The 14,664-nt window shown below is 44.6% G+C and overlaps 1 protein-coding gene across 1 annotated transcript in view; it reads left to right on the forward strand.

The window, feature by feature from the left end:
• LOC119177874 (kelch-like protein 10) overlaps window positions 1-14,664 on the forward strand; it is a 44,514-nt gene that overhangs the window by 16,540 nt on the left and 13,310 nt on the right. The window contains exons 3-5 of the mRNA XM_037429061.2: window positions 3,767-4,048; window positions 6,025-6,217; window positions 10,784-10,953. Coding sequence (XP_037284958.2) covers window positions 3,767-4,048; window positions 6,025-6,217; window positions 10,784-10,953 — 645 coding nt within the window. The remainder of the gene's footprint in view (window positions 1-3,766; window positions 4,049-6,024; window positions 6,218-10,783; window positions 10,954-14,664) is intronic.

The raw sequence follows: 14,664 nt of genomic DNA on the forward strand, positions 1-14,664 counted from the left end.
TAGCACGCTGGCACTGTCTTCTTGTACTCCCTGACGGGAGTCAGTTCTGCGTTATAGTGGACGAAACGCGGAACCTTCCTTCCCGCGAAAGTCAACACAGCTACGTTGGAGTTCCCCAGCTTGCGCGCATAGACTAGTTCACCGCCACGCCACTGCACACTATGTTTCAGAGACGCACTGGTTTCGAGGTTGTGCACAGAAATCACGCCGCGACACACATCACCGGTGAGCTTGAGGTGACCGCGAAGCGGCAGTGGTCCTTTGCTGGTGTTGATTTGAAAGTCCGACAGCAGTTTCTGAACCACCTCGTTATTCTGCGTGCCACAGATGATGATGTTTTGCTCCCAATTGGGAGAAATGCTGATGTCATTCATGTGCTGCCTTCCGATGAGTTGGGAAATGGCAGCGCCGAGCTCACCTTGTTGAAACGCTGCCTTGAGGGCTACTGTGATGCGTGGCTTGAGCACGATCACGTAGTCGCCAGGATTCATCCTGACCGTTGGTTTCGGCGTCCACTTGGAGACTGGTGAAGTCTTTTGTGGAGCTTTAGGAGATGGAGCACGAGCGTCTCCAGTGGCTGAATTGTTGAGAGGAGTTTTCAGTGCAGACGCTCCTTCCGCGTTTCTTCGGCGGCGACGCCGACCCTCGACGAGTTGAAAAATGTCGGCTTGCTCCACCGAAATGGTGGATGGGCCGTCGTCTGATGGATTTGTCGGGATATACGACCACGACAGAGTCGTAGGGTCGTAGCCACGTTGTTCAGGCAGCGCCATGTTGAGGAGTTGACCGAGCGGCGTCTCCGCATCCAGCAGCGGCGGAGCCGCCGCCGTGAGGCTTAGCTCGTTCGCTACGTTGTGATGCAAAGTTGCTCGAAGTGGCCGAAAATTGGGCGTACCTGGGTGAGATCGGTGTCCCCAGAATCTTGCTGACTTGGCAGATGCAGTCACACAAGTTTTAGAGCAGCCACATTGAAGAGAGCACGGTTCCAGCCGAAAATCGACGGAGCCGATGAGCGTCGCGTCCGATCACTTCGCGAAGCGCCCGCGTCCTCACAAGTCGGTGAAGGCGAATGCCTTGCGGCAGCAGTACCCTGTCGGCGCAAGAAATGCATTCGTATTTCCTCACGATTCCTTTCGAAAAGGTGGGAGCATTTTTTAAAGACGACAGTCTATCTTGGGTACCTTCGACAAAAACATTTGAGTTTGTCTGTCTATCTGTAGATTTGTCTGTTTGTCCGCCCTTAACAATGTCTCAAACGGCACCAAACGGCCGACCTAATCCACAGCACCCACAATATTGCTCAAGATTCAGCGTTCATAGTGGTGCGATTGTCAATTAAAATCAAATTTCGCGCATATCTGAGGCGCCACAACAACACGTTGATGTTTTGTATGTGTGCCTTTTACTAGAAGAGGCACACGCAAGCAACTATAAGGACTGTAGCGTTTATCGCGCTGCACTGACAGTGCAACGTTATGCTCAAAATGGTAGGTATTTGCAACGCTTTGCTAAGACGGCACGGTGGTGACCCCTGCCCGTCGCTTTGCGTTCCACACCTTATCACCTCCGAGACAGGCGCGCATTTTTCTCCGTGGGCGCGCACGCCTTCGTTTTCGAAGATAAATGCCAGGTGGCGCTCGTGTCTAACGTGCCTCGATGCGCTCGTTCGCCTCCACTATACGCTCGAGGCACTCTAACGCAGCGCCTCCAGAATATCATTCACCGATTTTCTTCCACAGAACATCAAATAAACGTTTCGTTCACTCTCTCCAGACGCAAGAATCGTCTTTCGACAACATTTGCAGTGTAATACGCAGATTCGGGGTCAATTTTTTTATATGAAGAAAGCTGGCAGACGCGGCTTGTGTCGTTGCGATTTTAGAGATAGGGGAGCGTAGGAGATGAGAGAGAGGGGAGAAGCGCATGCGCAGGGTTGGTGTAAACGCCGCAGTGAGGGAAGCCTAGAATAGAGAGAGGGGAAGCGAGCGCACGATAGGAGATGCTGCCTGCGTCGGCGTTACGACGGGAAAGAGCGGGAACGTAGGAGAGAGAGGGAGTAGTGGGCGCGCGCAGAGACGCCATTGTTAAATCACATTGTTTGCGAAATCGAAAAAAAGGTCGGAAACTCATTGCCGCAGGCATCAACGCCCGTCGACGATTGAAGTGCGGCTAGGTGAGAAAAAAAATACCCAAAACTAAAAATATTAGAATTTCTTTTTGAAATAGTTGTAATTTTATGTATGTCATAGAAAACTACAAATTCACTTTACGGTCTATCTGACACCTGGCTAAATGGTTGATTCCCTCATTTTTCGGTAGAGTGTCATAAATAGGGAGGGGGCATGCGCAGGCAATCTGCTATCAGAGCATGAGTTTAGTGCGGTGTATTGCCGGGTCAATGAGACTTCGCTCAATATTGCATGGTGGTTTCGTGCGCACCTTCCATAGTTTATTTGCTTATATGCTGTTTACTGGTGTGACACTTTAGCGCTGAACTAGCTCACATGATGAGTAGATAGCAGCTCCTGTGACTGCTGACAACCCTCGCTGGCGCACGGCCTGAGTGCGTTCGTCTTTGGGGACGGTGAATGCGACACGCTTTGCAACAAGACGCTGTACTGTACGGTAGCCTAAGCGATATTTTAAAGGCTACTGTCTCACTGTAGTCGTTTTCTACGATCAGGCAACGTAAGTTTTCGAACTGTTATGCTTTGTGCTCGTGAACAGTTGTGTTCCTATTTATCTGCGATGTTTTCACTCTATGCAAGTACAGCATTTGGCTGATAAAACACCTTTGCTTCCTGAATGTTTCTTGTCAGTCTCTCTTTTCTCTAGCGTACGAACTTAGAGAGCCCTAAGTCGCAATACAATTGGTTATATTAAGTGGTGCGGTAAATATCACCAGTTAAGGGGAAATTTCGATTGCGCGCCGTGTAGGTATAATGCATGAAGCCGCTACCACTTCTGGTTGGGCCGTCATATTTCTATACATTTGTTCACTGTTAGTTGTTCCCTTCATGCGTAAATGGCCACAGTGGCAGTGAACCGCCAACTACTGGATACATGGGTTTCTACGGAAGTTACGCTATTAGTTTCAATATACCTTCGTAAAGCCGCGTTCACGTTTGGCCTCGAAGTGACCGAAAGCGGCAAACCTCAACGTAAATTCATTCGCTTCGCCGCCCAAGTGGCCACAAAATCATGTTGTGAGGCTGGAACGAAAAAAAAATTTATCAGAGACCAATTCTCGCGCTACGTGAAACCGCATCGTCCAGCAGCAGCGAGTTGTCATGCCCCAACGTGTTTCGCGTTTGTGTACAGCCAGCTGAATCCGCCCCTGTCGCTGCCGGTGCATTCACTTGTGTCTTTTCTGCTGACTTATTTCCCGAAACAACGTTTCAAAAGGCGCGATCTATTACTTTTCAGTAATTTCCGTGAAAACCTGCATAACTGGAATTTGATACGAAATTTGATGCTCTTAAAGCCAGCAAAATCGAAATAATTCTGAAGGAAGCAATGGCAGTGCCGGCGTCAGGGGCAGAACAAATTAGAATATTTTTCACGAGTGCGGTTTTCCGGGCATTCTGTCGTTTTCGTTTTCGCTTCACTTCTCAGCTGTGAATGTGCCCTAAGAGTGGTCTTGACTTACACCAGATTGAGCTCGGTCATATAGATATATCGCATTTATTGAAAGGCTCAACGCATTACGCTCTGCGTGTGTTTAGAGGCACGTGGGTATCAATCACTGCTGCGGTTTCTTTATTAGCTACCTGATGCTTCACTTCATCGAGGTGTCGAAGCGCAGCGAGGAGCTGCTCAGTCTAGACATCGATGAAGTGGAGGCCATCTTCTCGGACGAGAACCTCAACGTCGTCAAGGAGGAGACCGTGTGGAAAGCGGTCGTGCGCTGGATCGAGCACGACTCGGACAATCGGCAGCAGCACATGGCCCGGCTGCTGCGCTGCGTTCGTACGGGTCTTGTGGATACCAACTTTTTCGTCGAAAAGATCAAGTCCCACAAGCTCGTCTTAGACAACGAATCCTGCAGGTGGGTGCCGCAGTCTATTATGAAAATCGGAACATGTTTAGGCAACGCGTATTCAGCGTGTTTTTGACGGTGGTGGCTTAGTTGCGGCTGGCATTCCCAAATTGATTGGTACAATTCAAGCGAACTTCATAACATCTCCCGAATCACGAACCACCTGAGTCAAGTTCCAGTGACTCTAGAACAACATGGCTAGTGTTCGTGAATGTGACGTGTCGCCGCGTAGTGACACTCACTGTGCGTTGAATCTAAAATTTTTCTTGCCACATGCGCGGACTGATTCGATGCAGTGGTACAACAATGTGTAAGTATAAAAATAAAAGCGCTTAATAGAAGAACTCCACTGATTATCATTATCCAAATTATTTGTAATCTAAAAATGATTAGAATATACGAAACTTAAGTAAGTGCCAAATAATGATTACTGTTTCTGAATACTTTTCTACATAAAAACGATATAGTCAACGTACTTAACATACAACGCACTCAAGAGATTTTGGTGTACGCTGGCTACGCTATTGTAGTGGAGACGATTGTTAAGCCTTCCAGTATGTAGAAAAAAAAGTGGGGATGCAAACTATCAGTGTGGTAACAAACAAATCGGTTTCAGTTAAACGTCAAGAAAACAACGTACGTGCTATTCACATGAATAATTATAACCATTCATTATATGTTTGCCTTGAAATCTCGCGGAAATTACATTGCACCCCAATTAAAAATGAAATTTCTTGGGGTTGTACTTATTGAGAATACGTGGTTTATGCACTAAACCTGTTCCCTCTACATGAATTATAAATAAAATACGCCATTCATTACTGGCAAGAATAAAGCTGCTATTGTAATATTGGCTTGTATATGCTCATTTTCATTACTGAACACTAAAAAAGGGTATTATTAGCACACACTAACGTAGCGAAGTATTCAATGGTCTAAGATTGTTACGTGCATTCGAAAGTCTGTCTATTCGTCAAAACTTTAAAAGTTCATTCCCAAGGCACAGTCTGCTTAATTTTGCACAAATATATCTAAGAAACATTGAAATGGTATTCCAAAACTTGTGATTATTGGTTAAAGAATGTTCTGTCTAAATTTTAACACTCCTTACTATTTTCTACACATGCATTATGACTTTGTAAGACAGGAACAAGCAATCGCCTTCAAAATCTTCAGGTTAGTACGCCTCGCACATCGAATCCTTGATTTTTTAACAAGAAAATATATGAAGTCAAACTTATCTTTAAGTAAGCCGAACAGTTTTGCATTAGCATGAATGTAGGTAAAGTAAATGGTCTTATTTTTTGTATTATTTGGTCGTCTTCTGAAAATATTACTCGCATAAAGATCTTCACCAGCTATTAAAAGGCCATGATCTGAACCACTGTTATGTGTTATGTGACAGGTAATGTGTACATAACATCGTATATCTTACAACTACGTTTAACTTAGGGCATGTTATCATTCGATGTAGTCACTTTATATATCGTATAACTGCCACAATTTTGCCTGGTTGTAAAACAGTCTGAGAGCCACTGAGCTCATTGAGTGTTGTACTGCCTAAAACACGTTGATCAATATTTGGCTTGTGGGCTCAACGAACACGAACTGGTTATTCCGGATGCAGTACGAGGAGGCGTACTTGTGGTAAGTAGCACACAGAGGTGTTCTTGAGTAACGCGAGAGGAAAAACACCTAGCCCTTATGGTCTTCTGGTAGTTGATTAACAACACCATAATACAGGGTAATTAAGCATTGCCTGAACTGAAGCGCCAGTGACGCTTCTAAGGAGTATTGGTGTGATGCGAAAGAGTAATGTGTAAACCATAGCGACCACAACGGTTTTTTTTTTCATGATGGACAACCAGACGTGACTTAACTGTCAGCTTCGATCTCTGAACTACTCAAATGCTATGAAACGCTAACCTTCGTGGGACAGGCTATATAGTAAGTGCCACTTGTCTTTCTTTCTCTCGCACACACAGGCAGTTGGTGATCGATACACTACGGTTCTTGTATGACCTTGACGTGGTAGTGCACAACAATGAAGTGCCAACGCCCATGTTCGCTCGTCCGCGCATCCCGCATGAGGTGATGTTCGTCATTGGTGGTTGGATGCACGGAGGCCCCACTACTTACACTGAAAGCTACGACACGAAGGCCGACAGGTGGATCAAGGTTAGTATATGCAGAATGGCAGTTGCTTCGCTCGGTTCATCAAGGAGCAGTAGGCATTCCGAGTCACGGCAGGCAAACGAATCAATTTGTTTTCTCTCTCCTGCTTTGGGTTGCATAGTGTCGGACGCATGGGCGTACAAGCCGGAGGGCAAAAAGGGCGCCAGCCCCCCCGCCCCCCCCCCCACTGAGAAAAGTTGGGGGTTGGGGGCTGATCCCTTCCACTTTCGACAGTAGCCACTGTTGGCTAAACTCTGGAGAAACAAAGGCGAAGTTTTTTCTTTACGACAGTATTCACTCAATTATAGCGTTACGAGGGAATGTTACGATTTAATATTTCAACATTTCTTCTGCGCCGATTTTATTTGTTGGCTCCTTGCGGTGCGGCCCGTTGGTGCGACGCTTTCGCGCCTTGCGCTGTGGCATAACAGAGCAGGCTAGCGCTGAATAGATGCCCTATAGAAATACATCAATTGCTCATGCATTTACTTTTATGTGACTGGTCAATGAGGATATGAATGGGAATAAGCAAACTTCCTATGGACCGGTCAAAGCATCTGCTGCTTCACAAAACCATTTTCTTCATCAAGGCTGCTCTGTCAAATATGCTGTGAGCCGGTGAGTGTGATGAATGTTTTTTTTTATGTTCTAATGTTTTCTAGAAGCGCCATGAATAAAAAACGTTTCCGCTTTAGTCTCCGATGAACCTAATCAACCTTGCTTACGATAACTTGGAGCTCTTGAAAAGTGGTGATGAATAAACCACTGAACTCGAGCACAGCGGCAAGCTAAGCTTGTAAGCTTTCCCCGCAACTTGACCCAGCAGACCCAGGATAATATGAAAGACCATGGTTATTAGCATTATTGGAGTCGGCCTAGTTGGTTTTCCTTTAACTTGGATTGTCCTTTACAGATAAAAATATGCCCTGCCGCGGTAATGCACTGGCTAAGGTACTCGGCTGCTGACCCGCTGGTCACGGGATCGAATCCCGGTTGCGGCGGCTGCATTTTCGATGGAGTCGGAAATGTTGTAGGCCCGTGTGCTCAGATTTGATTGCACACTAAAGAACCCCAGAGGGTCGAAACCTCCTGAGCCCTCCACTACGGCGTCTCTCGTAGTCATAAGGTGGTTTGGGACATTAAACCCCACATATCAATCAATTACAGATCAAAATAGAACTTGGACAGCAAACAAGCCCACATGTTCAGTGCCGCTTAGTTTTCTCTCTTTCCGTCTATCTTATCAAGGATGAGCTCACAGAGATGTATATGCGCATGAATTTCCAAATGCCCTGCAAGTGAACATATTTTGTTATAATCATATCAACTCATCTCGCCAGGTGCTATAGTTATAGGCTCTGCTAAGGTGACTGGCGCTTGGCGTCCTAGAAGTGCATCTAAAAGGAGATGCCCTCCGGCTATTAGTTCCGAGAACGAACTTTGACGTCGCTGAGGTAGTGGCTCTGAGGCGTTCCTAACGAATTACCATCAGCATATTTGTATGCTGATGGCAATATATATATATATATATATATATATATATATATATATATATATATATATATATATATATATATATATATATATATATATATATTTGAGTGTGTGTGTGTGTGTGACGCTATGATGAATAGGAAACGTGGCCTGGCTCATACGCCATGTTTATTCCAAAGCAGTTCTTCCTTCTCGGCCTCTACCAACCATCGCTTTATACGTCACACGATTCCCCCCCCCCCCCCGAAAGAAAGCATGAATTACGAACAAGAAAAGGTAAACAAGGAGAGCTTTAAAAGTCAAAAATGTCAAAATTCACAATTGGTTCTATGCTGCAGAGGAGTTCCGTAAACTTTCAAAGACTTCAGGAGAGAGTGCAGCAGTCCGGTTAACGCAGGAGTCCTGGTGGGAGAGGCTGACTGTGGCGTTCTCGAAAAGATAGCCACGTCTTGCACAACTGCACTGACCATGACACGGCTTCAGCAGCTGCGAAGAGCGAACGAGGTTGGACGTACTTGTAGCCTTTCAAGGTCGGACGTCGTAGGCGCGGAATGTTCTGTCGCTGGCGCTGTATTCTGTGTTGTGGCTGAGACATAAGCATTGCTTCCAGCTTCCAGAACCGAAGTTGATGATACGATGTCTGTGTTCCTGCATTTTGCAAATGGTAGCGTTCAGTCTGTTTCATGGTTTTCTGTGGTGGTATCTCTGTCGGTAGGATTGTACATGATGCCTTCATATCTGGTATAGAAGACTTCCTTGACGTTTCCTTCTACGAATATAGCTCAGATGTTGACTTGCTATTTCCTTTAGTTTGTGTCGTTCCTTACGACCATCCTGAAGCCGCAAATCTTGTGATCTTATTTTAGTTCGTCGTAGTGCTTGATGTACCTGCCGTAGTTTCCGGAGTTCTTCGAGTTCTTGATGGCACTGTTGATTTTGCGGAATCTGACGAGGTGGCACTCCTTTAGTAACACGAGCCTGCTTTTCTTTGATAGCTGGTGTGACCAATAAATAGTTGGTAGTCGTTGGGTTGTCATGATTCTGAAAAGAAAGTGAAGGTGGTGCACAAGAATCGACAAAAATTCTTTGTAGGCTTCCTCTGCACTGTTCACTACGAAGGGCTCTTGCGCTTGGCAGCGTCCGACGTTCGATTTGTCTGAGCCTTCTGCTTTGTTTCGACTGTCTAGTGTGTGTGCACCGCATGGTGATGAATGAACCCGTATGAAAGGAGCATGGCTTGGCAGGGTATTTTTGTGAATCGTCAGGTCGTCTACCGTGGTCGCGGCGTCCTTATGATTCAAATGGTTAGTGATAGAAGCGCTTAAAGAGCCGCGTGATGGAAAACCGCGTGGTCGACCGCGTATGCGAGACAAAGAATTACGAGCATCAGGTTCGTAAGCAACGTCTCGCGTCATATGCTGGAGCGAGGACTTTCGAAATGCCGACTTTCGTGCAAAAAGGAGGCGCGCTTGATGGTTAGGTTTTTCTCGAAACACGCATGGTCTTCTGAAAGTAAACTCATGTGCCAGTTCATCCTGTGGCATTTGTCGATTAACGTTGAGCTTTCGAATGCTTGAGGACTGCTTAGGGAATTGACGATAGTGTGCGGTTTTCTCCTGATGGCTGGCAATAAGTTGGTCTTCGTCATAATCATTAAAACGGGTGATCGTCTCTTCTTTGATCTTTTGCCATGACTCGTCGTTTTCAAAGATGTGGGTGAGGTAAAACTTGAATGCCTCACCGGAGATGCAGTCAGTGAAGTTCGTGATCATCTCCCGTTCCGACAATGATGCAGCGGTAGCGTGGAGCTCGAACAGGTAGAACCAGTCCTGCACCGGTCCATCGTCCGCTGCTCCGGTGTACTTGGGGATGGAAAGGTCAGTCAATGGTTCTGTCATGATGCCGGTAACTGCATGCGCCTGGGATCACCTCTTCTGTGGTCGATATTCAGTTGAGGCGTATTGCCGGTGGCTTCGTGAATGATGTGGGGTTGATGAGCGGCGGTCAGTTCTTCATCCTTTCAACTCGTGTGACGCTATGACGAATATATATATATATATATATATATATATATATATATATATATATATATATATATATATATATATATATATATATATATATATATATATATATATATATATATATATATATATCAGCTGACGAGTAAAGTAAGCTTCCCCCCCTCCCACCCACGAAAGGTTGGTACGCCACTGGTTGGGTGTCGCTTCTTTTATCTTTAGGAATTGCAGAATTACATTTGCGGTGCACGAGGGAATGGTGTGATGATAAAGCGGGAGGGTGAGAGGACACGGAATGAAAGGTGCGATTGAAAAGCTACTCAATAAAACATGTCTCATTGGCGAGCCCGTCAGAAAATAAAAGCGAACGCTGGTGAGTGCAAACGTCGGAAATCGTTCGCCATTGCTCTCTGAAGAATAACGCACGTGGCGCCAGGTTCTTGCCCACCCAGGCCACATCAAACAACTTATTCGGACAGAAAAGCTTCAACGTCGTTGTCACAATTCTCGTTAACCTGTTACTTTTTGAAATTTCATCCCACGTCAGCTCCAGTGAAGCCGGTGAAAATACACCAATTTATTTTACTCTTGCACCCAAGTGCAAAAACGCATGCATATACGCCCGCTCCCCTCCAATCACCTGTCTGTGTAGTCTTGACAACAACTGCGGGCTTGGTTGCGTCACAGACTTTACAAGGAAGCCGAAATGGCTCCTGCATTGAAAGTTCAGGCGCTATCGTGGTCGCTTTATCAAGCCGAACCTAGGCTCTGGCCTAAGGAAGGCTGCTCCCATAAAGCGATAATAATTCTCACCTATAGCGCCTATTGGTTTCAAGCACCGAGAGTCTTGATGAAACCAGTTGGCGCAATGAATCGAATTCCAGTACTTTTCACTGTATAGAACGCTATCCTATTGTGAATCACTGCTAATTAAATTGCCTGAATTGATGAGCGGTGGAAACTTTGTGGGGTATGAATGAAATAACAGCTAGCCCGACCTATTGACTTGAAATGTCGAAAACAACTTCTTGTCGCACCTCTTCTTTGTACACAGGTCGATGAGGTGGATCCCGATGGTCCTCGGGCGTATCACAAGTGTGTGGCCATCGGCGAAGAAATCTACGTCATCGGGGGCTTCAATGGCGAAGAGTATTTCAGCAGCGTGCGATGCTTCAATGCAAACACAAAGACATGGCGCACCATCACACCCATGCATATGAAGAGGTGCGTTTCTGCGTAGGAAAAGCTGCAAAAGGCCGATTCAGTATTCGTTACCTTCCATGCTTGCTATTGTAGGTACAACAGAGGGAGCGAAAATGGCACTAATTCAGAGGAGAAGCACTCGTCCTGTGCATCAGGGTTGCACTTTGGTTCTTTGTTTATTTCGCACAATCTGGTACTTTTGATAGCGAAAAAAACTAGCCCAAAAGCAAAGTTAGTTCATTGGTATTCAGAGTTTTCATTGTTCTCAAATCGGACCTGAGAACCTGCCGGTGAAAAGTAGGCTGTTTCTCGCACTGCGTCAATATGCTTTCAAGTGTTTTTGATTCATTGATGCATAATGAAAGTACGTAGGATGGACATTGCATGTATATGAAGCCGTGTGACTATGTTTATCGCCCTATATCTTCACGATCGGTTATCAGTGGAGGCATCGAGGCAGGTTATAAATTCTTCGCAGTTGTACCGATTCCGTAGAGCCCCGTAAGCTTGCCGATTCCCAGTTCATTCAGTCCTAGTTACACTCGACGGAAATAAGCCGATAATACGCGTTCAGCCATTCATGAAACACCCAGGTGTTTAGCGTCCACGGCGTATCACGAATAATCCCTTAATTTGGATGTTATTAGGCTACTCTCGTGAAAAAGGCCCAGCCATGGATTGTGACAGAATAATGTGTGACAAGAGTTTTTGCGCGTATCTGCGCAGTAGTTGGCATAGTTCAGTAGACTAACTGCTGCATTAGTGCGTGCTTGCCTGTGCACACTGATCCACTTATGTAATAAATTTGACTGGGGCGAAAAATCACAGGTTCTTTGTGTGTCAGTAAAAAAATGCCTTGCGCGAAATTGTAGGTGTACACATAGGACAGTCAATGACTGACGCATGTTTTCAACTGATTCATGTTTTTTCACAGCTGTTCAATTTTACGCACAAGCAGACAAGTGTCGGCACAGGTGCTAGCATGGTCACGAGTCATCAGGTTACAAGGCACGCAAGAATTTCCACTCAATATGAAATAACGAAATAGACTCACTGCTTACGCAAGGAGTGCCTGTTACAGATATATAAAAAGAAAACGTCCATCACTTCACAGGCTTTGGTACCAGTACTCCTTCCGAGTATCGTAATACTTCTAAATATTGAAGCCACATGCAAGCATGTCAATGCTGAGGCAAATACACGTTCCCGTTGTTTCTAACATACAGTTCATGTTTCTTAGTTTATTATTCTCTAACTGCTCGGCAAGTAATCAACTCATCACCATTGCTCATTTGATGTGGTGGTGTATCCGTTTCGAAAAGGAGGCATCACGTCATTGAGACAGACTTCTGAAAATGCATTGCAAGTTGTTGCCCTGCGCAGCAAATCCGTCAATCCACGGAGCCCTTGAAGCGAACGGGAACATTTAGTTCCTTACCCTACCACGTGTGTCAATGCGCTCGGTGGGTTCTTAGAAAGCCTCTTCCCAGGACACTAATGAAGCTCATCTGCATGTCTGTATGTCTGTGCATTTCCTTGCGCAGTCGTTCACATAACGTTTGGCGTGTACGTCAAGTTTCCCACAAGATGGCGGAATTGCGTATATGAAGTCAGTCGCGCAATGTGTATTCGCAGGAGCACTTTTGTTTTCCTCAATCGCTGTGTTTTTCATGTGTTTTTGTACCACAAAATATTCTAGTACAAAGCCCAGGATGAGAGAGCGGTCCCAGGATGAGAGAGCAAAGCAACACTCATGCCGATTATACTCAAAGGGAGCCCTTAGGTGGTAAAGAAGGTAGAAGCCAGCAATGTGCGCATATTGAGCATGCGCCTTTCAATTTTTCTTTCAAGTAGGGAGTAGTTGTTTTAAAAGAAAATGAACGAACGACGAAATTGTCTCCCGCAAAAGTGAAACGCGTCAGCAGTGGTTCACAAGAAAAGGCATTAGGCGGGATCAAAAGAGAAAGGAGAAATTACAGTAGAAGAGAAGGTTCAATTCATTTTATTCAAACAAATACAATTTATTTTTCATCCACACTGTAATTCTAAACAAAGAACTGCTAGGCCCGCAGCAAAAGTCCAGTGTACGCCTATAGTCAATATACAAATAGCAGCTACAATATCATGTGCATGTTTAATTCTCAGGAACTAAATCTCAATGGTGAGGCAAAATACGTAAGCTTCACAACAAATCAAAGCAAAGGGTGCATTCTAAAAAAACTGTTTAGCACAGCACGAAATACATCAGAAGTATAGTGGGAAAATCAAATCTCAATTTTTTAAAACTGCAATTTTTTCACAGCAGGGGTTAAATAATTAGCCATTTTTACTTTAACAGGTACTGCATTCCCAATTTTCGAGGCATCAAACTTGAACAGTCATTGACCGTACGTGTTCCAAGTAATTCGCGGGTTGAAATTTATATTTGTTGTGTTCCTTATGTTAGATTAGGTGTAGTCAACAATTTTTCAGATAACAAGTGGTGTCCGCGTAAATTATTATTTATGAGAATGGCCACTTTATTTCGCATGCCATGGAGAATGATAGTATACCAATTTGATTGTAAAACAAGTTAGTATCAATGTGTGGTCATGCGTATGTCCTAATGCGAGAGGCCATTTTCTGCAAGTGAATGATAGCATCTAAGTATGTGTTATATGTACCACACCACTATTCAGAAGAATATATGCTGGTACAGTTAAATATTGAAAAGTAAACAAATAAAATATGCTAAGATTGAACCGTTTCCTTTATTTTCTTAGCAAAAAGCAAGTGGAAGCTAATTTGATGAATATACAAGGTATGTGTGATCACCATTGCAAGTTGCCGTCCAATAATACCTCTAAATCTAATGCGTTCTGTACTTGCTCTATTGCTCCATTCACGAGCTGAATTTTCAAGCTTGTTGCATCACATTTGGCATAATGGGAGCGGAATACCACGTACTTAGTCTTGTCGCTGTTCCGTGTTTATTTATTTAGAGCAAGCGATGTTGATACGCTTTATAGCTCGCCATTTATTGTATCTGCAATTCACAAAGACATTTACCTGAGAATAAAAGTAAGGTATCACGGCATAAATACCAGATTTTCATGACCTTATAGCTTAAGGGAAGTCATTCAGTAACCTATGGCAAGAGAGCAGTTTGGGCTCCAATCTTATCCTTGCGAAACTCCCCCAACAGTAGTGTAATAGTGTAAAGCAAATAAACGGAGACCTTTACTTTGTTTTTGACCATATAGGTAGCTTGAAAAAAGTCTCATTGTAGCGTTGCTAAAGCCATACGTCTGTACTTCTTTAGAAGTATACAGAATGACAGACTGTGTCAAGCGCTTTTTTTATCTAAAAGTGTCCTTACAATAAACTTCTCTTTCTGTAAAGTTGTGCATCTATTCTGGCTTCTGTGCTCAAGACGTTGATCTATCGGTCCGGAAGCCGTGCTGAGACTGTTAGAAGCTTGTTTTGTGGTTAGAGTTCGTGCAATGGGCCCCGATCGATCAGCGGTTGTCGAAGAGAGGCCTTCACGAGTGGCACAACCATCAGCCGTAAAATGCACCGAATGTCTGCCTGCTCAAGACCAACGTTGCAGGCTAACCATCTTTTGCTAATAACAATGTTTAACTGGTCACTATCCTGCATTTGCGCCACACAGTTATAGTTAACAACACCAGACACTGTGCCCGTTATATTTGTACTCGATACTTCATGATGAAATAAACATTCCCAACATTC

Source organism: Rhipicephalus microplus, chromosome 1 (assembly GCF_043290135.1).
Source record: "Rhipicephalus microplus isolate Deutch F79 chromosome 1, USDA_Rmic, whole genome shotgun sequence".
NCBI lineage: Eukaryota > Metazoa > Arthropoda > Arachnida > Ixodida > Ixodidae > Rhipicephalus > Rhipicephalus microplus.